This window comes from Dermacentor silvarum, chromosome 1, assembly GCF_013339745.2.
Source record: "Dermacentor silvarum isolate Dsil-2018 chromosome 1, BIME_Dsil_1.4, whole genome shotgun sequence".
Taxonomy (NCBI): domain Eukaryota; kingdom Metazoa; phylum Arthropoda; class Arachnida; order Ixodida; family Ixodidae; genus Dermacentor; species Dermacentor silvarum.
Window position 1 is genome coordinate 308,416,131 of NC_051154.1, and position 27,386 is coordinate 308,443,516.

The 27,386-nt window shown below is 46.7% G+C and overlaps 2 protein-coding genes across 2 annotated transcripts in view; one reads left to right on the forward strand and one right to left on the reverse strand.

The window, feature by feature from the left end:
• The window catches only part of LOC125942241 (gastrula zinc finger protein XlCGF49.1-like), a 46,829-nt gene extending 32,041 nt beyond the window's left edge, over positions 1-14,788 (forward strand). The window contains exons 2-3 of the mRNA XM_049660410.1: positions 14,033-14,167; positions 14,252-14,788. Coding sequence (XP_049516367.1) covers positions 14,033-14,167; positions 14,252-14,700 — 584 coding nt within the window. The 3' untranslated portion in view covers positions 14,701-14,788. The remainder of the gene's footprint in view (positions 1-14,032; positions 14,168-14,251) is intronic.
• A 7,547-nt stretch (positions 14,789-22,335) lies between these two features.
• Positions 22,336-24,435, reverse strand: LOC119442239 (uncharacterized protein K02A2.6-like). The gene has a single exon (XM_037707042.1). It carries the CDS (start codon positions 24,433-24,435, stop codon positions 22,336-22,338), a length of 2,100 nt encoding a protein of 699 aa, XP_037562970.1.
• Positions 24,436-27,386: the final 2,951 nt, after the last annotated feature.

A 27,386-nucleotide genomic window follows, 5' to 3' on the forward strand; every position in this document is an offset into this window, starting at 1 on the left:
TTTTAGTAGCATGATGGAACAGCTCCGCTTTTACAGCGGAGCTGTTCTACAGTAGCTTCCAGCAGATCACTGTGTGCGGAGACCAAAAACTATCATCATCAGCAATGGCGTGAGCGTCGTCTTTTACCACAGCTGGCTGGTTGGCGCCCTTTGGTGCAACCACGTGAACGCGCTAATTCCACGTTTGTCATCTTCCACAGTTGGCTCCGTTGTACAAAAACACTGAAAATAGCCACTGGGTGTATTTCTTCGGCTAGTGACGTCATGCACTGCATGGGCACGTTATCTCATTTGCGCTCCAGCCGTATGATGGGTAGGCCATGTGACGTCGCAACAGTCTACATTTTTTCCAGGACGTCCAAGGGAGACCAGAAGAACTTTATGACTGACACCTTTGGTTGGATCACCCCTACCGACTCAACTCCCATTATAATTGTGGGTTATTTTACCATAGACCTGTCTCGGCCAGATGGAAAGTGGTTCTTGGCGTTTCTGTTGAAAAGGTTCGGCATTCAGTGCTATACAAACATCGCTGGGGCTACCACAAGTCGTCGGTCCTGCAAACCTGCAGACTTGACATTCGTGAAGAACCATTCCAGTGTCATTGCAGAACCCATGGCCGTCTACCATAGCAACCACAAAGCTATGTCACCTTAGTGACAAAATAAGAACGGTAGAAAATGACAGTTCATGCGGTATGTGTCTTTATTTAAATCAATATAGTTTATCACCATATATACAGTACCGCTGGTCATCCGCCTTCACAGCGTGGAATGGCACTGAACTTTTGATGACGTATATTATTTACTTATTCTCACTATGTAGCTTTTGAGGACTTTGTGAGAGATTTTGTTAGTGGCGGCACCTTTGTGGATTTTTCGTGGAGCATTTTGTCCTTCTGAAAGCATGATAGGATACCTTTTCTTTTCATTTCACATTTTTATTGCCTTCTGGATCTCATCCATAAAGCATATAGACTCGAACCTCGTTATAATAAAACGGGAGATAACGAAATGGAAATAACGAAGTGAATGAAGTTCCCCTTGAAGTCACCATAGAGTTCCATGTATTTAAAACATTGTTTTAATGAAGTTGAATTGTTCTGCCAATGGATATAACAAATTAAATTCATCTCCGAAACCAAAAACTACCCGACCGTTGCGCGCCGAGTACATTGCGTTCTGCAGGGTTCGGCACTCATGTTGGAGACAGAGACTGACGTCCGTTGGTTGCGGTTTATTGAACCAACTGCGCAAGGTGGCGCTAGCGCGATCCCTCGCCTCCCACGTTCTCGACTTCGTCCTCTTCAGTTTTCATCACACTCCCGCGGCCGCGTTGCATGTGTGTGCCTCCAGGAGGTAAAGCTGCTGTATAGGACGTCTGACTTGCTGGCCGTTCGAAAGTAGTATCAGGAATGACCGCCCAATACCGTCTCTTCCTTGAAACGCCCTAACGACATGGCCCATCTTCCATGCCATAGACGGAGTGTTTATGTCCGCTACGACGACAAGATCGCTGGGCTTTAAGTTCGATAACGGCACAGGCTTGCTGTGGTGAGCAGCGCGCAGGAACAGAAGGTATTCCTTCTTCCGCTGCTTCCAAAGCCTCCAAAGCAGCTGCTCCCGATACCGAGCTCGTCGTCGCAGGTCAGGCACATCAGCACTTAGAGCAGGGTTTTCTTGTTCTGATGGCAAAGTGACGAGACGCTTGCCGACTAAGAATTGTGAAGGCATTGGAACTTCTGTGGATGTGACATCGTCCTTTAAGTAGGTGAACGGACGGCAGCACGGCGAGTAGCTCGTAGCTCAAACTGCTCCGTCCCAGGTAACGCTTTAGTGCATCGTCACTTGTGCGGATTACACGTTCCCAGAAGCCTCCGCACCGCGGCACACATTCAACAATAAAGTGTCATTAGATTCAGTGATAGGTGGCATAATCCTGAGCATGGTCTTCGAAAAGGGAGCCCAAATGGTTGGCGCTGCAGCTGAATGTTTTCGCGTTGTCAGAGTGCAAAATAGCAGGAATTCCACGTCGTGCTGCAAAGTGTCTGAAGGCTAGCAAAAGTGCTTGCGCTGTCAAATTTGTGGTCAGCTCCAGCTGTACTGCGCTCTTTACAGCACGAGAAAAAACGACGATGTACACTTTTACAATGGATGGTAATTCAGCACGACAATAGAGTGGCCCACAGAAGTCAATTCCCACAACTTCAAACAGTGTTGCTTCACTAATTCTTTCCCTTGGCAAGGGTGCTACAGGGGCAGCTTCGGGAAGTAGACGCCGTCGGCGGCATGCTAAGCATGCTTTCAGAACGCGCTTCGCTGTACGACACCCCTTGAGGATCCAAAAGCATTCCCGAAGGTCCAGGAGGGTGAGTTGAACTCCTCCATTGAGAAGTCTTACATGCGTTGCATCAACCAAGAGGTCAGTGAACTGGTGATCTGCAGGAAGCAAGATCGGATGCTTCAATTCCTCTCGGTTGTTAAGCTGCTGCACTCGACCTCCTTCACGAAGTAGGCATTCACAGTTGAGAAACGGTTGTAGCGTCAGCACACTGGAGCTGTTGGGAACTCGTCCTTCCTCACCGTGGGATGAGCCATTATCGAAAGACGTCGAGAAACAGTGGGAAGGCTGGACATCCGAACTACCGACGTTCTCGCTGCGAATTCCACGCTGTGTCATCTGTTACACTCCGCGACAGATTCCATCGTTTGAACTTCACCTGTTCTGCGATGCAAGCCCACTGGCATACGGTGTAGCATCTACATGCGCTACGAAATCATAGGAGGAACATTTAAGGTTCAGCTGCTCATGTGGGAACGCTGGACATCTGAACTACCGATGCTCTCCTCGCTGCGAATTCCACGCTGCGTCATCTGTTACACTCCGCGACAGATTCCACCGTGTGAACTTTACCTCTTCTGTGATGCAAACCCACTGGCATACGGTGTAGCCATCTACATGCGCTACGAGATCATAGGAGGAACATTTAAGGTTCAGCTGCTCATGTGGGAAGGCTGGACATCTGAACTACCGATGCTCTCCTCGCTGCGAATTCCATGCTGTGTCATCTGTTACACTCCGCGAAAGATTCCACCGTTTGAACTTCACCTGTTCTGCGACGCAAACCCACTGTCATATGGTGTCGCCGTCTAAATGCGCTACGAGATCGTTTACATGCTCTACAAGAACATTTAAGGTTCTGCTGCTCATGAGCAGCTGAACCTTAAATGTCCCTCTGATCTCCATCCACATCCTCTAACCTTAATAAGTTTAAGTTTAATACTTTTATTGGTGAATGTATTCAGATTTCACTAACCAGATCAACGGTTCATATATGTAAATACTGAGAAAATCCGATAGGATGACTACCTGTGCTTTGTTTCATGTTTTTCTGAGATCCCGGATTGTCAAGGCACTGGACTAGCAACTTGCTCATTATTAGCTCTATCATCTGTGTGTTCTGATTTTGGAATTTTATAATGGCAGTTTGGTTTTCATCATGTGCAGGATCAAGGCGTCCATCCTCTCCAACAACTACTTAAGTCACTGCAGAGATGCCTCCACTGCTGTGACTTCAGTGAATTTGAAACTGGAAAACTGCTTTCTGAATATGCACATAAGCCACACAGGCTACAAGCCATTTCAGTGCCCCTCAAGCCCTCAGACTTTTGTGAAAAGCCACAACCTCAAGAGATACACACAGGCGAGCGACCATATCACTGCACCATCTGCTCCGAGTCCTTTGTATAGGCCGATAACTTGAGGACACATACGAAAAGCATGATCATGCACAGTTGGCAGCACTGATGTTGGTGTACTTTTTGGGATGAATGTCTGAATGTGGAATCTCTGCAGTACATGCGCAGTGTGCTGTGTGGTGTGCCTCAGGAAGGGGCCACAAGTTTTGCTGTTTTGTCATATGTTGAACTGCTAAGTAAATTTTATTTCACTGTAGTTTAATAATAAGTTGCAAAGAAATTTGTTGAAGTGACACTGCTTGCATTACTGTAACCATATTTATGCGATGTGGCTGCATGGCAAAGCTCAGCAAATTTAAAAGCAATCATCCATCAACTATGCTATGAGAACAGTTGTGTTTGCAGTAAAAATAGCCATGATACGTTCTGAATGTAAGGCCGGCTATTGGGACATCTTGGTCTCCTCCAAATTTCATCATCATCTTCATCACCATCATCAGCCTATTATATCCACTGCAGGACGAAGGCCTCTCCATGCGATCGCCAATTACCCCTGTCTTGCGCTAGCTGATTCAACTTGTGCCTGCAAATTTCCTAACTTCATCACCCCTAGTTTTCTGCCGTCCTCGACTGTGTTTTTCCTTCTCTTGGTATCCATTCTGTATAACTCTAATGGTCCACCGGTTATCCATCCTACGCATTACATGGCCTACCCAGCTCCATTTTTTCGTCTTAATATCAACTAGAATATTGGCTATCACTGTTTGCTCTCTCATTCACACCACTCTCTGCACGTTAAAGAACCCTAGGAGGTCAAAATCGTTCTGGAGTCTCCCAATATGGCGTGCCTCATAATCAGATCTTGGTTTTGGCATGTAAAACCCCATAATTCTTCACACCACTCTCTTCCTGTCTCTTAAGGTTAGGCCTAACATTTTTTCATTGCATCGCTCTTTGTGCAGTCCTTAACTTGTTCTCGGGATTCTTTGTTAACCTCCAAGTTTCTGCGCCATATGTTAGCACTGGTAGATCGCAATAATTGTACACTTTTATTTTCAACGACAGTGCTAAGCTCCCTGTCAGAATTTGGTAATGCCTGCCATATGCACTCCAACCCAATTTTATTCTTCTGTAACTTTCTTTCTCATGATCAGGGTCCTCTGCGAGTGACCTAGATAAACATACTCCTTTACAGACTCTAGACGCTGACTGGCGATCCTGAATTATTGTTCCCTTGCCAGGGATATTGAACGTTATCTTTGTCTTCTGCATAATATTCTTCAACCCCACTCTTACACTTTCTGGGTTGAGGTCCTCAACCATTTGTTGTAATTTGTCCCCCTTGTTGCTGAATAGGACAAAGTCATCTGCAAACTGAAGGTTACTGAGATATTCGCCGTTGATCCTCACTCCCAAGCCTTCCCAGTCTTAGAGCTTGAATACTTCTAAGCATGCAGTGATTAGCATGGCAGAGATTGTCTCTATAGCCTGATTCTTGATAGGTAACTTTCTGCTACCTCCCTCATGACTCTTTCAATAACCTCAAAGTTTACTGCTACGTAACTCAACATTCATGTGAGTTTAAAAGCCCCTCGCCAGGTTTGTCCACATCATCGTCCATTAATTTGTGTGACTGGCAAAGCACCGAATGCAGCTGGCTTCTAAGATACCTAAGATGAGATCCCACGTCTTCAGCATTGGTGAAGGCAGGGAAGGAATGTCATTTGCGGACACTAGTCGAAGTAAATGGGGTTTCTGCTCTGGCAGCGAAGCTTGCCTCCTGGCAACACAGTAACTTGACATTTCAATTCCTTCTAGCTCCCCTAATAATGATCCAATTTGAAAAATTCTTGCAGTAAAAGATTGCCCTGGTGGCACTTTACAGCATTGTGTGTATAACTGAAATATCAGAATGAGCCTGGAGAACGGCCATTTAAAAGATGATTGCATGCATTATAGAAAAGCTAACTGCATACCATTAATTGTTAATGCCCTCAATAACAGGAAAGACCTGTATGCTGAGGTATGACCGGTATGTGGTTGCCTCATTTTGGAGATTGTTTTTTCAAGTTTCAAGTTGCTGCACTCATAAAAATACCTATTTCACGATCTTGTTTTTTTTTTCATTCTTTATTCACAAAATACTTTACAATATACAAAAGCATTACTGGACCCATAGCCATTGGCTAGTTCCGGGTCCACAGACAACTTAGGGTATGAAATGCAGCACGCGAGCAAACAAAAACAGAACACGTAATACATAATAGTAATATTACCATACATAACTCATACGTAAATATAAATATAACATCAGTGTTCTATTATCCTTCTTGCACGCGAGCGAACAAAGCAAATACATAACAATGAGATTGACATGCACAACTTAAGCAATTGACACACACAATTTATGCAAGAATGTAAATAAAGAAGTGTACTTTCATCAACAGTATTTTTCAAAAAAGTATTTTCTGACAGCAGACCTGAAGTTACGGGCTTCTTTTATATGTATTGGCAGAGAATTCCAAATAAGTGCGCCGTTAAATTCCACGAGCCTTTTCCCGTACAAATTATGACATGGAGGCAGATTAAAACACTGATTAGTTGCAGCTCTTGTATTTCGTAGCGGGATTTTAAACAATGTAATTGGAAGTGGATCATTGGTATCGATAATACTATGAATGACCTCAGCAATTTTCAATTCATATAATGCATAGACTGGCAACACACGCTGTACAAGTACGTACTGGATTGAGTACACCTAGAAGAAGTGATAATTCTTAATGCCCGTTTTTGCAGACGGAATACAGGATCAAGGTAAGTTGTAAAGGTGTTACCCCATGAATCAATACAATAAGATATGTGACTTTGTATAAAGGAAAAGTACAGAATGCGTAGGACAGGATATTCGAAACATTCACGAGCCTTAAGAAGAATATAACATCCGTAAGCAAGCTTGGAACAAAGGTGTTTAATGTGAGTTTTCCAGTGCATGTCTGAGTCTAAGAAAATGCCTAAATATTTATAGGAGAAAACTTGTAGTTTTATACCTTGTAATGATATATCCAATGTTTCAGTATTGAGTTTTTTCTTCCTGGAATGAAAAACTATACTTAGTCTTACTAAGATTAAGGGTCAGCTCATTGGACGTGAACCACTTAAAAACATTATCTAACTCAGCATTTATTTTATCCTGTATATCAAGCAGACTGTCACCAGTAAATAGAAGAGTGGTGTCGTCAGCATACATCAAAGCCTGTGAATGCCTAAGCATTGCAGGGAAATCATTTATGTAGAGTGAGAAAAGCATGGGTCCAAGAACGGAACCCTGTGGCACACCAGTTAGTACGGTTTGTGAAGTAGACGTATAATTTTAAGTATTACTTGCTGCTTGCGGTTACTGAGGTAGCTTCGGAGCAAGTTGTGGATTTTGCCCCTCAACCCTAGATTGTTAATCTTGTTCAGTAATATATGATGGTCAACTGTATCGAAGGCCTTTCTAATGTCGAGATAGACAACGACCGCAATTTTATTCTGCTGGAGAGCCGTATTCAGTAGGTGCGTAAGGGTGAAAACAGCGGAAGAAGTAGATTTCTGAGGTCTGAACCCGTGTTGGTGGGGGCTCAGTATATTGTATTTGGATTTGAATTTGTTTATGTGCACCGATAGTATTTTTTCAAAAACTGTGTTGATACGCTAGTAATCGAAATCGGCCTATAACTTGATGGATTAGAACCATCTCCGTCCTTATGAATCGGAATTACTTTTGCTATTTTAAGTTCTGAAGGATATATTTTGGAATCAAGGGAGTGATTAAATAGGTGAAGGAGGGGACCAGCTAAGATGTCAATGTTGTCCTTGATTAGCTTCACAGGTATTTGGTCAAGCCCAGCTGCCTTAGGTCTTAGCCCATTAACAACTGCTATTATTTCATCTACTGTGATATCTTCAATTACCATAGTATTCACCACAGATTGGATAGACTGCGTACATTCGGTGACTTGAGGAAGTTGGTTTGCTAGTTGCGGTCCAATATTTACAAAATACTCATTAAATTCTTCAGCTGTATCCTGGTTAAGTACATCAGACAATATACGCTGCTCTAAACGAAGCCCTACTGCACCTGTTACAATATTCCAAATTTCACCAGTGTTGCCCTGAGCATTAATGATAAGAGAAGAGTAGTATTCTTGCTTTCTTTTACGCAGTAGAGATACCGACAGGTTCCTGAAACGTTTAAACTGGGTTAGATAATAATTATTGGTTTTAGCACGTTTCCACTTCTCATGCCATTTTTCCTTCTCCTTCAGTATGCGTAGGATGTCGTGATTCATCCATGGGCATATAGGGGCAACATATCAACCCGAGGACTTGTGTGTGGTGCTCTGCAATACGGCACTCTGGAGTACTGTAAAGAAGTTTGTATAGTCTTTGTTGATGTCGGTATCATAGGTATCAAAGAAGTTTACATGCTGCAAGTTCTCACGAGCTAATCGATAGTCAATCTTTTTCTGCGGTTCATAACCAGATATGTTCGCGGTTATCTTTCCTTGGATTTTAACCGCAACAAATATGGGTATGTGATCGGCTATTAGATCTAGGTAAGTTCCGGCCCATCTGTTACATGTAATGTTTGTTAGTGCATGGTCTATTAAAGTGCTAGAACTGCCTGTGATACGCGTTGGCTCTGTTATAAGATTGTATATGTTATATGATTGCAAAAGTAAGGTGTAATTGTTAGTTTCTCCAGAAACATATATATTAAAGTCGTCTCTTACAATTACAACATGGTTACTTTTTTTAGAGGTTAAAATTTCTATAACTGATTCAAGTTTCTCAATAAAAGTCGAAATAGCAGAACTGGGAGGCCGGTACACCACACCGACTGTTATACCACATTCAATTTTTATAAAAAGTGCCTCAATTGTATGATCACTGATAGTAAGGGCAGGAAGAACTTCAAAAGCAATACTTTTATGAAGAAGGCAACACCACCTCCTCGTGCCCTTGAAACCCTTGGCAGAGAGGAAAGTTTGTAGCCTGGTATAAATGGCGTTTCTTTATCGTTGAGCCAGGTTTCCGTAATAGCGATCAAGTCGAAAAGAAAAGTATGCTGGGATAAGTAAGCACTCAGTAAGTTAAGATTTTTATTTATACTGCGCACATTGCAGTGAAAAACTGAGAACACATCTTGGTGGTTTGTTAATTGATCTATTTGATCCAAACTAAAAGGCATGGCGATTTAGAAAAACAACAAGAAGATATAAACATGAACAAAGAAAAACTATACAATTTGTGCCAGGTCACTCTCACTCTCAATTCTCAACACAGTTGAGGTTTCTGTCTTCCTCATGAGGATCTTTCCTTGCGAAATCCAGGCGAACTTCCATTTTTTCTCTAAGCGCAGTTGACACGCTTTGCTCAACAGTACTTTGATCTCGATACAGAGATGCTCATTAACATAAACCGGATTGCTTTCCTCGAAGCCAAGAGCTCTTGTTGTAAGCTTGGCCTTTCTAGCTGCAGAAAAGAACTTATCCCGCACAGCACGAGTGCAAAACTGCAACACATTAGGTCTATCCTTGTCCTTAGAACGGACGCGGTGCACAACTTCAATGTCGTCTTCGGAGATATTGACACCCACAAATGTTGCCATCTTTACCACTGACTTACGCAGATTCTCGTCAGGCACCACAAGTATGCCTTTTATTTCTACATTCTGGCTCCTGCTGTATTGCTTTAGCTCGATAATTTCTTGCTTGGCTTCCACAAGTGCCTTCTGCATCTGCTTAATATCATACTGGCATTGAGAATTCTGTGTTTTCACTTCGGTCACCTCACGACGGAGCTCTACGACATCCTTCTTGAACTGCTCAAATGTTTCATTCATGAATCCCATAGCCCCTCGTATTCCCTCTAGTTCAGAATGGATCTCAGTGTTTGATGTTCGTATTGACTGCAATCTCATTCTTTACGTCAGTTGCGAACTTGTCAAGCTTCACTAGTACGTCGGTTAACACTTTCACGATCTCTTTTATGCTATTCGGTTGTTTTTCGCCAAAAGCCGTGAGAACATCCCCGAGAGTACCAGTGCTTGCCATAATTCAAAGAACAGAGAGCGTCAGCGAACCGCGGATGTCCCCGCGAACACAAATTAGGCAACAAGCAGACAATAGGCAATTCACTCGTTGCAGCAACAGCGACGGCGCGACGTAAGATTTCCACAAATAGGAACAGAATTACCACCAACCTGCGTAAGGTAGATCAGTTGGTTATGACGCGTCTGTACGCCGCTGCCGCTGCTGCTGCCAAAGTGAATGATGCACACGGGAATGCCGCTCCCTCGATGAAACCGATAAGCCCAGGGGTAGTCTCCGGTCAGCGAAAACAGATGACAGCAGGCGTGAGTCCTGTTGCACATCCGATAAGCCCAGGGGTAGTCTCCGGTCAGCGAAAACAGATGACAGCAGGCGTGAGTCCTGTTGCACTTGAAGTTCTGGGTTTTCTTTTCTTCAAGGTTGGTAATCCTCGATGGCAGATATGTTCCGGGACCCTTGGAATATGCTGGCAGCTTACGCTGACAGTGCTTTTGTCCTGCTCCTGCGTAAGGTAGATCGGTTGGTTATGACGCATCTGTACGCCGCCGCTGCTGCTGCCAAAGTGAATGCTGCACACAGGAATGCCGCCCCCTCGATGAAGCCGATAAGCCCAGGGGTAGTCTCCGGTCAGCGAAAACAGAAGCCAGCAGGCGTGAGTCCTGTTGCACTTGAAGTTCTGGGTTTTCTTTTCTTCAAGGTTGGTAATCCTCGATGGCAGATATGTTCCGGGACCCTTGGAATATGCTGGCAGCTTACGCTGACAGTGCTTTTGTCCTGCTCCTGCGTAAGGTGGACCAGTTGGTTATGACGCGTCTGTACGCCACGCCGCTGCTGCTGCCAAAGTGAATCCTTTCAGACACCAGTTGGTTGTGTTGATTGAAAGCCTACTTTCACTGCATTTCTTACATCTTCAGAATCTTAAAGAGCTTACAGCTGCAGAATAGATTAAGAGTTTTCTGTTTTTTAGTGAGTTTTGTCAAGTTTATGGAATGTGGACTCTATGCGAAAACTCACTGCAGGAACATAAGATATGCGAACATCAATTATTTCATGTCTAACAGGCTTGAAAAGCACATCTCCAGCCACTCGAAAATGATGACTGGTGCAACACATTGTAAAAATCAATGAAAGAAGTAAACCTGCTATCTACAATGACATACTTGCACCAAGCAAAATACCCAACCATCTACTTTCATACTCGTTTACTAAAGTAATTTGCCTGTGTAATTCAAACTTGCAGCATTATTTAAGTCAGAAGGGTTTCAAGCAGTGCGTCGGAATGGAGCGAAAACAAAAATGAAACAAAGATTTTTTTAGCCGTAACGAAAATGTAACCGAAACGTTCTTTAATGTTTTTGTTTCGGAGTTAAACCGAAATATTTTTGATCGGTTTTCGGTTAAGGGGAATGTCAGCAATCCGAAACAACCAACGTCGGGGAACGTCAGAATTAGCGCGAATCTCAAGGGTCCGTATAAACACCTATCTCAGGCAGGCATAGTGCAATCAATAGCCGGTCGAGCGCTCCCCTAATTTAAGCATGCTGCTTGGTGCACTAGCAGATCGGCATCGTAGCAAAACCCAAGACTTGCGCGCTATAAGCTGCTTATCGTTTCATTTTCTACTGGTGCAATGCTTTCTTACCAAAGTTTTATCCTTCACTTGTGTTCGTTTACGTTTTATCGGCAATGTGGTCTCGAAATACGGCGAGTACGTTCGATGACGTGCTGCTTCTGAGATCACGCTCAGTGGATTGACTCAAGGCGCTAAGCATGATCTCAGAATTCACTTATTGAGAAAAATTTTCTCATTACATTGCTTCTAAAATTATTGCATGCTAACCAAAACTGTTATGAACCATTATGCTTGATCATTTTTTGTTCCAGAGCAGAAGCAGTCTGTAACTTTTTTTTTTCAGTGGAACGAAACTAAAACCACTACGAAAAGCATTTGTTCCGATACCCTGGTTTCAAGATGTATGGAACACTTTTTAAATATCCTTACTTAAATCGATGCTCTTGCTGTTGATGCACTACCTTAGGATACACTATTGTGTACGTAGCGTCTGAAAGGGTTAAACAGCATATTTTTCTCTGCGGCAGCCACTCCTTTGTTGCACACAATAATTTGAATGTTGGAAGTAATCGGCATTCTTGTCTCACATTTCTCAATAGCATTTCCTCTAAATGACACCTTCAAACACTGATTTATCACTTCAGCTTCACAACATACTTGTTCTGTTTTTCCCTCTTGAATTACAAACTATAATCCGTCTGATTCTGTCACGCCATAAGATTTAGCCTAGTGAAGCGGAATTTATAAGAAAAGATCAATTAGAATCATGGTCCTCTGGTTCAATACTGTGTGGAACTTTGTTCATGGTAATGCTTATTCCAGAATTTATTCTGGATAGTAAAAACCTGTCAAAAAAACGAAGGACAGAGAAGAGACGTGGCACACACGACGACTGGACTAACAACTGTGCTTTATTGAAAAACCCCGTCTCTCAGGAAAACCCGGAGAGCATGCGCAGCTCAAAAGCCGACACCCACACACAAACAAAGGTGACTGCAAAACGCCACGTAGCTAATGCCAGTGCGATAGGAAACTAAGTTCCTTCTGCATCAGTGAGAGAGAGGTAGAACTGATGCAATTATCCCCTCACTGATGCAGAAGGAACCTCTCTCTCACTGATGCAGAAGGAACTTAGTTTCCTATCGCACTGGCGTTAGCTACATGGCGTTTTGCAATCACCTTTGTTTGTGTGTGGGTGTCGGCTTTTGAGCTGCGCATGCTCGCCGGGTTTTCCTGAGAGACGGGGTTTTTCAATAAAGCACAGTTGTTAGTCCAGTCGTCGTGTGTGCCACGTCTCTTCTCTGTCCTTCATTTTTTGACTGGTTTTTACTATTCAGTATGTACCAACTGACCCAGACTGTTATTCTGGATAATACCCGGAATGTTTCTTCTATTGAATATTTACCCATGGAATTTTATTGTCTTGTCATTTAGGATCATTCTAGGTGTTCATTCTTTGCCTTGCTTTTTGCGGAAGGTGAACTTCTCTTCTGTGTCACTTTCTCTGCAGGTTTTGTAATGATTCTCCTGTTCTTCAATGCCAGGGTACTGTTATCCTGTTGTATGTAATTAAGTGAATTCAGATACCCTTAAGCTGAAGAACAGCGGATTCATAGATTCATACCATCGTGGTCTCTGATCCTGCCTTTCTTTCTCGCTGTGGATTCTGTTGTGACATTGTATTAGCATGATGGAACTTTATTGAGTCATATTAATCATATTGTGCACAGTTTCATAAGATATTGTATGTACTGCTTTGTTAAAAGAAATGAAGTTATTAGGAGCACAAGTGCTGCTTTGTATTTGAGGAATTCTCGGTGCAGGAATGCTGTGATGAGTACTCTTTGATACTTTGACAAACACAGCAGCAAGCTGACTAGGAATTTCATATTCAACTGTCATCAGTAACATAGTGGCTTTTACTTTTGAAAAAGGCTGTACGCTTAATCTTGTGTTATGTGGCCGGCAGGAGATGTGGTTTCTAGTTGCATATTTAAGTTTTATTTGCAAATAGTACGGGAAGCAGTAATACAGAAGCGGCAAGAGCTAGTAGTGCCACAGAAAAAGGGACATTGTGCATTACAAGGCCGTTTTGTACCTTAATACGGGAGCACTGTGCATCCCGCTGCTAGCAGATAGAAAATGTTGATCCCCCAACATCTGTAGCGCTCCTGTCGGCAAAGAAAGGAAGCCCGAACAGAATTGTAGTCAGCTCGCTCTGCACGCAGACGGCGACGTTGAGACACTTGCCTATATTTTAACCGTAGCTTGAGCCATATTGTTTCTTGCATGTAAGCATTCTTTACAGTAATTGAATTATGTGTATTCAATAAGAATTGACTGTCTGTTTTTGAACAATATATAAATGGTTGAGCTTTGTGATTATAACTATTGTTTATATAGTTGCTGCGCATTTGCGCTTATATGTATATAACCTTCATTGCAATTCTTTGTAAAAACTCAATGCTTCTCTCTCCTGATATCACTATATTTTGCATTTTATTGTTTTGGATGCTCCAGAAAAGTTGAGTGATAGTGCTTGGAAGCTCATTTATTTTTCCCAACTAAATGGAATTTTTTGAGGTTTTAATGAGGGCTCATCATTAGCACTTACATCTGTGCGTTATGATTTTGACATTATGTGCAATTTGGTTTTTATTGTGCAGGGTCAAAGCATTCATCCTGTCCATTAACTACCAAGGATGACAAGTCACAGAAAGGACACTTCCACCACTGTGATCGCTGTGACTATAAGACTAGAAAACCGTCTGATCTAAAAGCACACATTAGGGTCCACACAGGTGAGCATCCATTTCAATGCCCTTTCTGCTCTTACAGCTTTTTATGCAGATCCCGCCTTATTATTCATTTGCGCATTCATGCAGGTGAAAAGCCATTTCAGTGCCCTACATGCTCTAAGAGCTTCGCAAAAAAGGACACTCTTAACACACACCTGCGTGTCCACACTGGTGAGCAGCCATTTGAGTGCCATTTGTGCCCTCAGAAGTTCTCACACAGAAGCTCTCTAAAGCATCATTTGCGTGGCCACTTAGACGTGCGGCCCTATCAGTGCCCCTCATGCCCTCGGACTTTTCGGTCTGGGACCCAACTGAATGCTCACCTACGCATCCACACGGGTGAGCGGCCATATCAGTGCCCCTCGTGCCCCCGCACTTTCACGCACAAGAGTCATCTGACTGTTCACCTACGCATCCACTCAGGCGAGCGACCATACCGCTGCACCATCTGCTTGAAGTCCTTTGTGCGGTCTAGTACCTTGAACAAACATATGAAAACACAGCACTGTGACAACCCTAAGGCACCAGCCCTGTAGGTGTGCATAATGTATTAGGCAGAGTCTAAAATTGTGAATCTACATACCTGCGCAATATGCTGCATGGCATTGTGGTTGCAACTGCTGTTGCAATCATTTCTTAATAAACATAATCTTTTTGTTTTTTACTTTTATAGTCTCCTCAGCATTTTTTTCTCTTTGATGCTTCAATAGAATATCAGTGATGGCACTTGTAAGTTTTATTTCTTATTGCAATTGAGTGCCTTTGCTATGACTTAATCGTAATCAATTTAATATGTGAGCCAGTTCTTATGTTCCTTGTGTATTGTTTTTTTGTTTTGTTTTTTTCATTCCTACATTGATTCATCTAAACCGGCAATTTCGTCACCACTGCTGTTCCAGCTTTCACTGATACAGAGCTCATACGAATGTTTGAATAACTTGAAAAGCCTTTAGTCTGAAAACCACATTTTCAAGGCCTTACATGTCTTAAAATATTTATAGGCCCCTAAAATTCTTGAATATTATGATATATAAACAGTTGCTGAAGAGTTGCTTTTACTATTCAGACTTGGAGAGACTCACCAAAAATATATGAGGACTATAAAAAACTCTTAGTATCTTTGTTCTGAAACTGGCTTTAAAGTCTTTTTGTTGCTTTACTATGTGTATCTATCCTAGTGCACAACGGAAGAATGTATTTCACCCAATGTCATGATGAAATTGTTTCCAGTGTCTAGCACCAAATCCTGTTTTGATGGCTGTGTAGTGAGTCTTACGTCCTGCTCACGGTTAACACGTGAGGAGATAACACTTGGGGAATGGTCTTCTTGTAGCCAGAGTGACTGAAATGCATAATAGCATACTGTACTTGGAAATCGTCAGTGACTGTCTTGCTATCATCATCATCAGCCTATATTATATGTCCACTGCAGGACGAAGGCCTCTCCCTGCGATCTCCAATTACCCCTGTCTTGCGCTAGCGTATTCCAACTTGCGCCTGCAAATTTCCTAACTTCATCATCCCATCTGGTTTTCTGCCGACCTCGACTGCGCTTCGCTTCTCTTGGTATCCATTCTGTAACCCTAATGGTCCACCGGTTATCCGTCCTACGCATTACATGGCCTGCCCAGCTCCATTTATTCCGCTTAATGTCAACTAGAATATCGGCTATCCCCGTTTGTTCTCTGATCCACACCGCTCTCTTCCTGTCTCTTAACGTTAGTCCTAAGATTTTTCGTTCCATCGCTCTTTGTGCGGTCCTTAACTTGTTCTCGAGCTTCTTTGTTAACCTCCAAGTTTCTGCCCCATATGTTAGCACCGGTAGAATGCAATGATTGTACACTTTTATTTTCAACGACAGTGGTAAGCTCCCAGTCAGGATTTGGTAATGCCTGCCGTATGCACTCCAACCCAATTTTATTCTTCTGTAAATTTCTTTCTCGTGATCAGGGTCCCCTGTGAGTAATTGACCTAGGTTAACGTACTCTTTTACAGACTCTAGAGGCTGACTGGCGATCCTGAATTCTTGTTCCCTTGCCAGGCTATTGGACATTATCTTTGTCTTCTGCATATTCATCTTCAACCCAATTCTTACACTTTCTCGATTAAGGTCCTCAATCATTTGTTGTAGTTCGTCTCCATTGTTGCTGAATAGGACAATGTCATCGGCAAACCGAAGGTTGCTGAGATATTCGCCGTTGATCCTCACTCCTAAGCCTTCCCAGTCTAAGAGTTTGAATACTTCTAAGCATGCAGTGAATAGCATTGGAGAGATTGTGATAAATGTGACCATCAAAGGAACTCTTCATATACCAAATAGTGTTTTAGGTTTTTTTTGTTAATGCAAATTCGAGCTGGAGTTGTTTAAAAAAGAGTTCAGTAAGCCTGCACTAGTTCTTGTTTGACCTCTTAGAGAACAACACAATATATATCGAGCTATTTATCCTTAGTTGCGAGCAGGTAAGCCAGGAAGAAGTGTTCAATATTAAACTTGCGATTACTGTGAAGGGCCTAAAGTCTGTTGTTGGCGAATTTGAATATTTTGCCTTGTATCTGCATTAAAACGTAATTGCCATGTTTAAAATAACAATTTATATAATTGCTGATTGTAGCATGGTCCTTGAAAGTCATTTGAAATGGGTACGTATGTCTCCACCGAGCCAGCGTGAATCCTGGTGTAATATCGATATGAAGTTCAACTTTGACGGAGGCATGCGAGTGTGTCAACAGTTCTAAAGATAATTGTATGAGAAGCTGGAGTAATCTGTCTGTCCTGTTTTTTGGTTGCCAGAAGGGATCCCGAACGGCACTTCTGCTAGTCTGCAATAGCAAACTTCTTGAGCAGCAATATTGATTGATATTGTAGCGAAGCGTTGGAACTCTGAAGTGGGTCGTCCGCTCCAGCGCCTTCTAGTGGGTCGTCTTCTTCGGCTCTCGAGCGCCACTCGTGCTGAGAGTCCGTGCTGCGCTTTTTTGGACTGTTGCTCTTGCGCTGCTTTAATTGCCGCCTAATATACACCCTTATAAATTGGTGGAGAGTGCTGTACCCTCACAACTGCTCCGAAACCCCTTCGATGCCCCTGGAGCTTCGATCCCGTGCACTACCATCTACCATGCCGCAAGACGCCTCCCAGCAAACGCCTGCTCCCGCACCCCCCGCCTGTCCCGGTGTCCCTCGTCAACGCGACCCACCTATCTTCACTGGCCTGGATGGCACCGACGTGGAGGACTGGCTCGCTATCTACGAGCGGGTGAGTGTACCCAACAAATGGGACGAGGCAGCCAAATTGAGCAACTTGGTCTTTTACCTGGCGGGCGTAGCAAGTCTGTGGTACCACAACCACGAATCCGATTTCCCGACCTGGTCCGCTTTCAAGACTGCCATTATCGACGTGTTTGGCCGCCCTGCTGTTCGTAAGCTGCAAGCAGAACAGCGTTTGCGCGAACGCGCTCAGCAGGCCGGGGAATCTTTCACCAGTTACATAGAGCAGGGTTCGCACAGCCCCTTGAAATCCTTGAATATCCTTGATATTGACAGTATAAGTTCAAGGGCCCTTGAAACTACTTGAATACCCGTGAGCTCCTTGTAATCCTTGAAAATCCCGTGGGATTTGTTCCGCTAGAGGAAATTAACGATGTACCTCCGCAAGTCATGCTGATATTTAGGGCCCTTTCGCTTACGAATGCCCATGAAAACAAGCTGTGTTGACTAAAGGGCAACATCAGGAAGTTTCGGTTTTAAATCTCGCAGCCCCTACGTCGTCTGGCAACTAATATGCATTGGAAATCCAATCCAATGCGAGGCATATCGCTCGCTCCGCTTGCGTATAGTGCCTAGAATATACTCTAGTGTGCCGTCCACCGAGCGTCTCCACACGGGACGGTGGCGCGGGCAGTGATGCCTGTCGCCGCGGGCCACCAGACGGCGATGCCTGTCGGCACCATGCTAAATCCTGCGGTGTTCCGACTCGCGTTCGTTTGCGATGCGTTGATTGCTACGCGTCAATTGCAATGCGTAGTTCATTTCTCGCCTTGCTGCCGCTTTCGTTGCAGTCTTTTCTTCTTGTGAGTGAGTTTTTTGCATCTATGTGTGCACTCGTCTGTCTAAAGAAACTTTGAACAGGTCGCGAAACCGCGATTTCCCAGAGACGCGGAAAGAAACGGCTCATCTCACTACCCAGCGCGTCCGCAGACCCCGAACGTATTGCGGATTGGGACAAGAACATAAGAGGCAGATCGCCGGGCAAATGGGGAGACTCGCGTCGTGTCTTGCCTGAAGTCCGCCCATGTCTCAGCATGGTCCAGCACAGTCTCGAAGTGCAGCGCACCAAGCGGCCGGCGGCGGCAGGCATCACATTCGGTGCTACCGTGACACCCGCTCTCGGCACACTAGTAAGTGTCTTTTAGGTACTATAGTCGGGCCGTTTGTCGGCCTCGTGCGCACCATTTCAGTGAAGTTCGCGTTTGCTTTTTGTGTTTACTTTGACAAGATGCCAGGCAGGAAGTGCAAGTTTCAGCCTGAGTGGCTGCAACATACGGACTATGGTCACTGGGTGAGACTGGAACCAAGCGATCCTTATCGAGCAATGTGCACATTATGTCAGAAGACGGTCGACATTGCAACGATGGGGGAATCTGCCTTGAAGAGCCACCAGAAAGGCGCGAAGCACCGATCTAAAGCTGCAGCAGGTGAGGGCTGCTCATCCGTCGCAAGTTTCATGCAAGTGGCAAATCTGTCATCCGAGGCTGCTTGTCAGTGTGAAAGCACGGCAACTTCCTCTCGGGCTGCGACACTTGACGAAGACTGCAGAAAGCATGATTCCGTGATCGAAGCCGAGATTTTCTGGATGATGAAAGTTGGCGATGAAAGCGCTCGTCCTTGTGTCTCCTTTTCTTCGTCCCTGTTTGTTTGCGCGCAAAAATTTAAGAAGCTGAGAATATCTTAAAAAGCGGAAAAGCGAGTACCAAGTGTGTTTTTGAATTTAGGAGCGACTATCGTAAGTTCATTGTGAACATGATCCTGAAAATCATGGAGAGAAGTCCTCTTAGGTACCCTCTGGTTCGAGGGTTGTCATGTTTCGACCCCAGAGAGATGGCGAAGACAGAAATGTGCCTTGGGAAGCTGAAAGTTGTTCATAACTGTTTAATTGACAGTAAGCTTCTTTCTGAGCACAAGAGAGATATTGTGTGTGCACAGTACATTCAGTTCTGCCAAGAAAAGCGGCATGAACTGCAAAACTATGAAAGAGACCATGAACGCCTTGACGTTCTCTTCGTGCGCCTTTTGAAGCATGACCCGGCGTTCTCGATGTTATGGGAAGTACTGAAGGTCCTTCTCTTGCTTAGCCATGGGCAGGCTTCAGTAGAAAGAGGTTTCAGTGTAAACAAGCAGATCGCGGTCGAAAATATGGCAGAGCTCTCATATATCTCACGAGTCATCTGCGAGGCCGTGAAAACCCACGGTGGGCTGCTTAACGTTCCACTGTCGAAAGCACTGAAGTCATCAGTGCGCCAAGCCAGGCATAGGTATGCGCTATACATGGACGAACAGAAGAAGCAAGCTGTAGCTCAACAGGTAACCTTGAAGAGAAAAGCATTTGAGCTAGAGCTACAGAGCATGCAAGAGAAGAAGACAAAGCTCCAAAAAACTGTGAAGTGCTTGCAGGAGTCAGTGGATCGCTTTTCGGAAGACGCTGACGCAAAAAATGACCTGACTTGTCAAGGCAAACAGTTTCCGTCGAACAGCCAAAGAAAAAGAAGCGGAGATAACAGCTCTTGAAAGAGAAATTAATGCGAAAATAGGGCTCCTTTCCTAAGTCATGTGAGGAAATAAAACTACGCTAACACTCCTTGAATTCTGCCTTTTTGCATCCTTGAAATCCTTGAAATGTCCTTGAATTTCCAGCCAAATATTGTGTAGGAACCCTGATAGAGGACATTCTGGACTTGTGCAAGAAAACAAACGCGACCATGTCCGATTTGGATAAGATCAAACATGTCATGAAGGGCATCGACGACGATGCCTTCACCATGCTCCTCGCCAAAAATCCTGGCACGGTGGCAGAGCTAGTAACTTTGTGCCAGAGTTATGAGTAGCTACGTCGGCAGCGGTCGTTGACCCGTCGGCCGCCAGCACGGGACGCAGATCTTGCTGGCTTGTCAACCGTTTCTGACCACACCTCCTTGCTGGCAGAAATGAAGACATTTGTGCGCGAAGAAATCGCATGCCAGCTCTCTCTGCTGCCCTTTGCTCACCCGTTGCATGTGGAACAGCCATCAACCACACTCCCGCCTCCCCTCCGCCGAGTGATTGAGCAGGAAATCGCCGAAGTCATGCCCGAATATCACCAGCGCCCTCCGGCACCAGCGCCACTTAGCTACGCTCAAGTTGTCGCCAGGCCAGCCCAACCAATCACTGCGGCTGCTCCGTTTCGTTACGCCGAAGCTGTCCCTGGGCCTCAGTCGTTTGAAGCGGTTGTGCCGCCTACGTACGCCGATGTCACTAGGCTCCGTCTGCAGCCCACCATGCAGCCATATCAGCAGCCGCTACGTCCATCGCGTCCTGAACCATGGGTGGGACCCTCTCCGGCAAACCGTTGGCGCACTTCCGACAACCGTCCCATATGCTTTGCGTGTGGTTACGCCGGCCATGTTGCACGTTTTTGCCATTGCGTGCAGTCGCCTCGAGTCGTATCACCCGTCATGAGCCAGTCCAGCCACCCTAATTACGAACCACTGCCGCCTGTGTCACCGACGTTCCGCCCAGCTCATTCTACCCGCCGTTCGCCGTCTCCACGACGTCGCTCATTGTCGCCGATGCGGCCACGTCAGGTCGCACGGGATCGGGAAAACTAGTTGTTATAATGAAACAATGGCGTTTATTGATTCGGTACAGAACGCCAACATGGCGGCTTCTTCCTACCACTTCCCAACGCCGAATGCCGGCTTCTGGCTCTGTGCGCCCCCTGGGGATCCAACTGGTCTTTCAGTGGTGGCGCTAGCTTTCGTCACAACACTCCTTCCGTCCCAAGCTTGAGTTACGGTGAATACCGTTGCATGGGTCGGCGCGTTCTGACAGACTGCCGAAGCACCGGTGTCTGGGAAACAGCTGGCGTGCCAGCAGAACTGGCACTTGCGTGGTCACTCGTTTCTGCTTGCCAAGGTAGCACGCTTGTCCGTGAGTCGCCTCCTAGAGTGGCAGAACGCCCTGTCATACCACGCACCGGTGTCTGGAAAACAGCTTCAGCGTCAGCAGGACTGGTCATTGCGTGGTCACTCGGTTCCGCCGGCCTAGGTAGCATGCTTGTTTGTGCCTCACCCCCCAGAGTGGCAGCACGCGCTGGCGTTGTTGCTTCTCTTTCGTCTAAAAATGGCTGCAAAATTGGCACTTGTATTTGCTGCCCATTGTCGCTGCCTCTTCCCGATGTGGGCGACTCCTCTGTGCCTTCGAGGTGGCGCCGCAGGTGGTCTGCATGTCGGTTCCACACTGTGCCATCTGCCAGCTGCACCTCAGTTGATGATGAGCTGGTGGCTCCTCCGACAACTGCTGGCACCCATCTGGGTCCTGGCCTGAAGTTTCTTGCCCAGACAGTGTCGCCAACCAGGAGAACTGGTTCTCTTCTGGCTGCAGAATCGCTGCGCACCTTCTGCTGTAACTGTCGGAATTGTACCTTGCTGCGCAAGTCTGGCTTCAGCAAATCTAACGCTGTCTTGAGCCGTCGACCCATCAATAGTTCTGCCGGGGAACGACCGGTGAGGGCATGGGGTGTGCTTCTGTACGCTAACAAAATTCTAGCAACTCGACACTCAAAATTCCCAGGCTGCGTCTTCTTGAGCTTGTCTTTTACAGTTTGTACCACCCTCTCAGCGGCCCCATTGGATGCGGGATGGTATGATGGGATCAAAATAGGACGCACCCCATTACGAGCCAAGAACGACTTGTAGGTTGCACTTTTGAAGGCAGGTCCATTGTCGCTCATTATGACGTCTGGTAATGCATGGCAAGCAAAGATGTTGCGGAGGCATGCAATTGTCGACTCCGGCAACGGTGACGCCACTCGGACCACTTCCACCCATTTGGAGAATGCATCCACGAGTACTAAGAAGTACACACCTTGAAACGGCCCACCAAAATCGACGTGTAAACGAGACCATGCTCGCTCAGGGAACGGTCATGGTGCCTGCTGTATTGGCTTGGGAGCATTCCGATACACCTGGCAGACCTTGCACCTGCCCACCTTCATAGCAATGTCCTCATCAATGCCCGGCCACCACACGTGACTACGGGCCACTAGCTTCATTTTCTCAACTCCTGGATGGCTCTCATGCAAAAGGTCCAACACTGCCGCCCTTAGTGATACTGGAACAACCACCCGGCTCCCTCTTAGCAGACAGCCCTCCATCACCGAGAATTCCTCCATTTGGTTTGCAAAAGGCCGCCACTCTTGCCCTGGTGGCAAGTTTTCTCCCGACCACAACGCCACACACAAGGGAGCTAACACTGGGTCCTGATCGGTTGCAGACTCCACTACAGCTGCTGAGAGGACACCTGGGTATGCCCCTTCCAACATGAACACATCCTGAATTCTGTAATCCTCCAGTGGAGCCCTAGCAAGCGGCAGTCGACTCAAAGCGTCTGCATTGCCCAATCTCGCTCCTGGCCTGTAGCATAATCTGTAGTTGTAGCCGCTCAATGTCAGAGCCCACCTCAGCACTCTTGGCGAACTTTGACGTGGTATGCGGCTCTCATGGCCGAACAGTCCCAGTAACGGTTTGTGATCCGTGAAAATGTCAAAGGGTCTTCCCCACACAAATTGGTGGAACTTTAGCACACCGAACACCACTGCCAGCGCTTCCTTATCCAATTGGCTGTAGTTCTTTTCAGCTGCCGTTAATCGCTTTGATGCAAACGCCACAGGCTTCTCCTCTCCAGACGCCATCCGATGTGCCAGTACCGCTCCAATGCCATAAGGTGATGCGTCACAACATAGTAATAGAGGTAACTTGGTGTCATAATAAACTAACACCTCTGCAGATGTCAATAACTGCTTGCTTTGCATAAATGCTGCTTCCTGTCTGGCCCCCCAGTGCCATGACATGTCTTTTTTGAGCAACACGTGCAATGGGTGCAGCACCGTTGATAAGTTCGGCAGAAATCTTCGGTAAAAATTGAGGAGACCGAGGTAGCTCTGCAATTCTTGTGTGTCAGATGGGGCCGGTGCTCGTACGATGGCCTCGATCTTCTCAGGTGCTGGGTGCAGGCCGTGCTTATCGATGACATATCCCAGGTACTCCACGCTTGTTGTCTCGAACACACATTTTTGAAGCTTCAACCTTAACCCTGCGCCACTCAGTCGCCTCAGCACTTCTTCCAAGTTGTTACGGTGGTCCTCTTCGGAGACCCCAGACACAAGTATGTCGTCGAAATACACGACAGTCCGGCGACAACTGCGAAGCAGACACTCCATTTCCTGCTGGAAAATTGCCGGTGCCGATGCCACTCCGAATGGCAGTCGGTTGTACTGAAAAAGTCCCTGTAGTGTGTTTATAGTCACCAATTTCTTCGACTCCTCATCCAACTCCACTTGCTGGTATGCATCCCGCAGATCCAACTTGCAGAACATCACACCTCCCGCCAGCTGTGCCCAGATTTCTTCGACCCGTGGCACCGGGTACGTCTCGATATCTGCTGCCCTGTTTACCGTGACCTTGAAGTCCCCGCACAATCGAATTTTTCCGTCCTTCTTCAAAACTGGAACCAACGGCGCTGCCCATTCCGCGGTCCGCACTGGCCTGAGGATACCTTCTCGCTGCAACCGCTGTAGTTCCTGCGCCACCATGTCCTGCAGAGCAAATGGTACTGGTCTCAGCCTGAAGAAACGTGGTTTCACATCCTCTGGCACTCTTATCTTGGCCTTCACTCCTGCAAAGTTACCGAGACCTTCTGAAAACACATCAGGAAATCGGCTTATCAGGTCCTTCACGTCATCGACCGAGTGCACGTTCAGCAGACTGTCGAGCGGCATACCAAAAGCTTTCGCCCAGTTCCTTCCTAGCAGGGCTCGCGTACTGCTCTTGACGACGAACAATGGTAGTAGAGCGTGTTTTTCTCCGAATTTGGCCAGCACTGTCGCTTTCCCCATGACCGCGGATTGATGGCCGAAGTAGCCTCTCAGCTTGAGATCTGAATTTTCTAGTACCATCCCTGGAAACAGCCTCGTGAACTCCGCTTCACCAATCACCGAGTAGACGGCCCCCGTATCAACTTCCATACGTAGCGACTGACCTTCCACGAGTACCGTGGCACAAATAGGGGGCACCTTCGGCTCCAGAATATTCACAGCGTCAGCCTGTGGGACAACGGTATTCGACGAACCGCCCTCTAGCGACCACAAATTGCCAACGTCTGACTCTTCAATTTCTTCATCGGATGCCGCGTCTACCGGTTCCACGACCTTCACCGCACGCCTTGGTTGATATCTGGCCGGTCCGACTCCTTGCCGTCCAACTTTATGTTACGTGCCCTGCAGATTTGCTCCAGCTTCTCGTCCACTTGTGCATTTCTTTGCTGCATGGCCTCTCCTTTGACAACAAAAACACGGCAGATTCCGGAACCTGCACGACCGCTCGTGGTGCCAGCCGCCGCATCGATAACAATCACCGCCAACCTCGCCAGTTCTTGACACTCGGTTAATGGCCACTCCGTCCACCTGGCCTGTCATTATTTTGGCGCCCGCAACGGCTGCTTCCATGCTGGTAATAATCTTGACAGCGCGTTCCAGTGTGAGCTCAGACTCTTCTAGCAGGCGGCGTCTCATTGCATCATCCCGGATACCATGTACGATTCGGTCTCTCAGGTTGTTTTCCAATTCCCCGCCGAACGCACAAGGGTCTGCCAACTTACGCAGCTCCGCAACGAAGTCCTTGACCGCTTCGCCCTCCCTTTGTGTCCGGCAATGAAAATGCTACCGTTGTACTATCACAGACGGTTTCGGTGCGTGATGATTGGTAAGCAGCTGAAGACTTTCCGTGAGCGGAACATCACTTGGTCGTCGAGGTGCCAGTAATTGTCGCAGCAACGAGTACGTCGGTCTTCCACATGAACTCAGAAACACCGCACGCTGCTTGTCATCCGAGACGCTGTTGGCGATGAAGTGTTGCTCCAGCACTTCCACGTACTCTTCCCATTCGTGTCCTTCCCCTCTAATTGGCTCCAACTTCGCTATCACGACTGGTCGCCTCTCACCGTCCGGGTCCAAACTAGGTTATTCCTCGTCGCCAGTTGTTATAATGAAACAATGGCGTTTATTGATTCGGTACAGAACGCCAACATGGCGGCTTCTTCCTACCACGTCCTAATGCCGAATGCCGGCTTCTGGCTCTGTGCACCCCCTGGGGATCCAACTGGTCTTTCAGTGGTGGCGCTAGCTTCCGTCACAACACTAGTCGTCGCAGCCCCCGAGGCAAGGGCTGCGACGCTATCGAACTGTGAAAGCCCTCAAGAGCGACCATCGAACATAATAGACGTGTTTGTACGCGCATCTGCCCTTATAGACACTGGAGCCGCCGTATCCGTTATGGACGCCACACTTAGCCGTTTCCTACGAAAAGTGACGACGCAACTTTCGGGGCTATCCCTTCGTACGGCTAGCGCCCACAGTATTCACCCGACAGCAGTATGCACAGCTCGCGTCGTCATTCGGGACGCCATGTATGTCGTCGAATTCATCATCATTCCTGCATGCTCGCACGACATCATCCTGGGATGGGATTTTCTCTCCCGCCACAACGCCGTCATTCATTGTACACCCGCCGAAATAGAACTCTCACCGTTCTCAGAGATGACGCCGGCAGACAGACCGTCGCTTTCGCACAAGATACTCGTCACAGATGATACCCAAGTGCCGCCGAACGCGTCAGCAGCTGTGTCAGTGTACTGCGACGGTCTCTGCGACACAATTGCACTCCTTTCGCCATCTGACCGCATTCACACTAAGAAAGGATTGTTGGTGCCCTTTGCGACAGTGCAAATCACTCACGGTGACAGCGCTTTTTTTGTCAGCAATCCATCTCCATATACTGTCACATTGCTGCGCGGGGAATGTCTCGGCAGAGTGGAACCCCTCGAAGACGCACAAGTAGTCGACGTACCGGATGACACGCACTGGCCCAGCTCCTGTACGCTCAGTGCAGTTTCGAAGTCGGATTCATCACCCGAAGATGTATTTGGCTCCTCCATCGATGAAAACCTTACGCCAGTCCAGCGTTCACAGCTTCTGTGCCTGTTGGAAGAATTTCGCCCATCTTTCGATGTCGCGCAGACTTCCCTGGGCCGCACGTCCACTGTCACGCATGGCATCGACACTGGCTCCCAACCGCTACTGCGGCAACGTCCATATCGAGTCTCTCCTGCAGAGCGTCGAGTAATTAACGAGCAAGTCGATGACATGCTTCGACGGGATGTTATTCGACCATCAAACAGTCCCTGGGCATCTCCGGTCATTCTTGTTGCGAAGGACGGTTCCGTACGGTTCTGTGTGGACTATCGATGGCTCAACAAGATAACCCGCAAGGACGTCTATCCGCTGCCACGAATAGACGACGCGATTGACAGCCTCCAAGGAGCTGAATTCTTTTCATCGCTCGATTTGCGCTCAGGGTACTGGCAAGTCCCTCTCGCTGAGGATGCTCGACCGAAGACAGCCTTCGTCACGCCCGACGGCTTGTACGAATTCAACGTCATGCCGTTCGGACTGTGTAATGGGCCCGCGACCTTCGAGCGCATGATGGATACCGTCTTGCGCAACCTGAAATGGCACACGTGCTTGTGTTACCTCGACGAGGTCGTCGTTTTCGCTCCGGACTTCTCCACGCATCTTCAACGCCTCCGGCAAGTTTTGACGCGTTTGAGCAATGCTGGCTTACAATTGAACCTAAAGAAGTGCTGATTTGCAGCACGGCAGCTGACAATACTGGGCTACGTCGTGTCCAAAGATGGCATTCTCCCAGATCCAGCCAAGCTTCGGGCCGTAGCCGAGTTCCCCAGACCTACGTCCGTCAAAGAACTGCGCAGTTTCGTAGGTCTATGTTCCTACTTTCGACATTTCATTCGAAACTTCGCCACTATTAAGGGGCGAAGTTGAGGGGCCCCTTACTGCCACTGACGAAGCTCCTTGGCAGTAAGGGGCCCCTCAACTCGTGCGTCGTCAGCGTGCGAGGACGC

Excerpts from the sequence above, each read along its gene's own strand:
- LOC119442239 (XM_037707042.1), bottom strand. The coding sequence starts at position 24,435 with ATGGAAGTTGATACGGGGGCCGTCTACTCGGTGATTGGTGAAGCGGAG.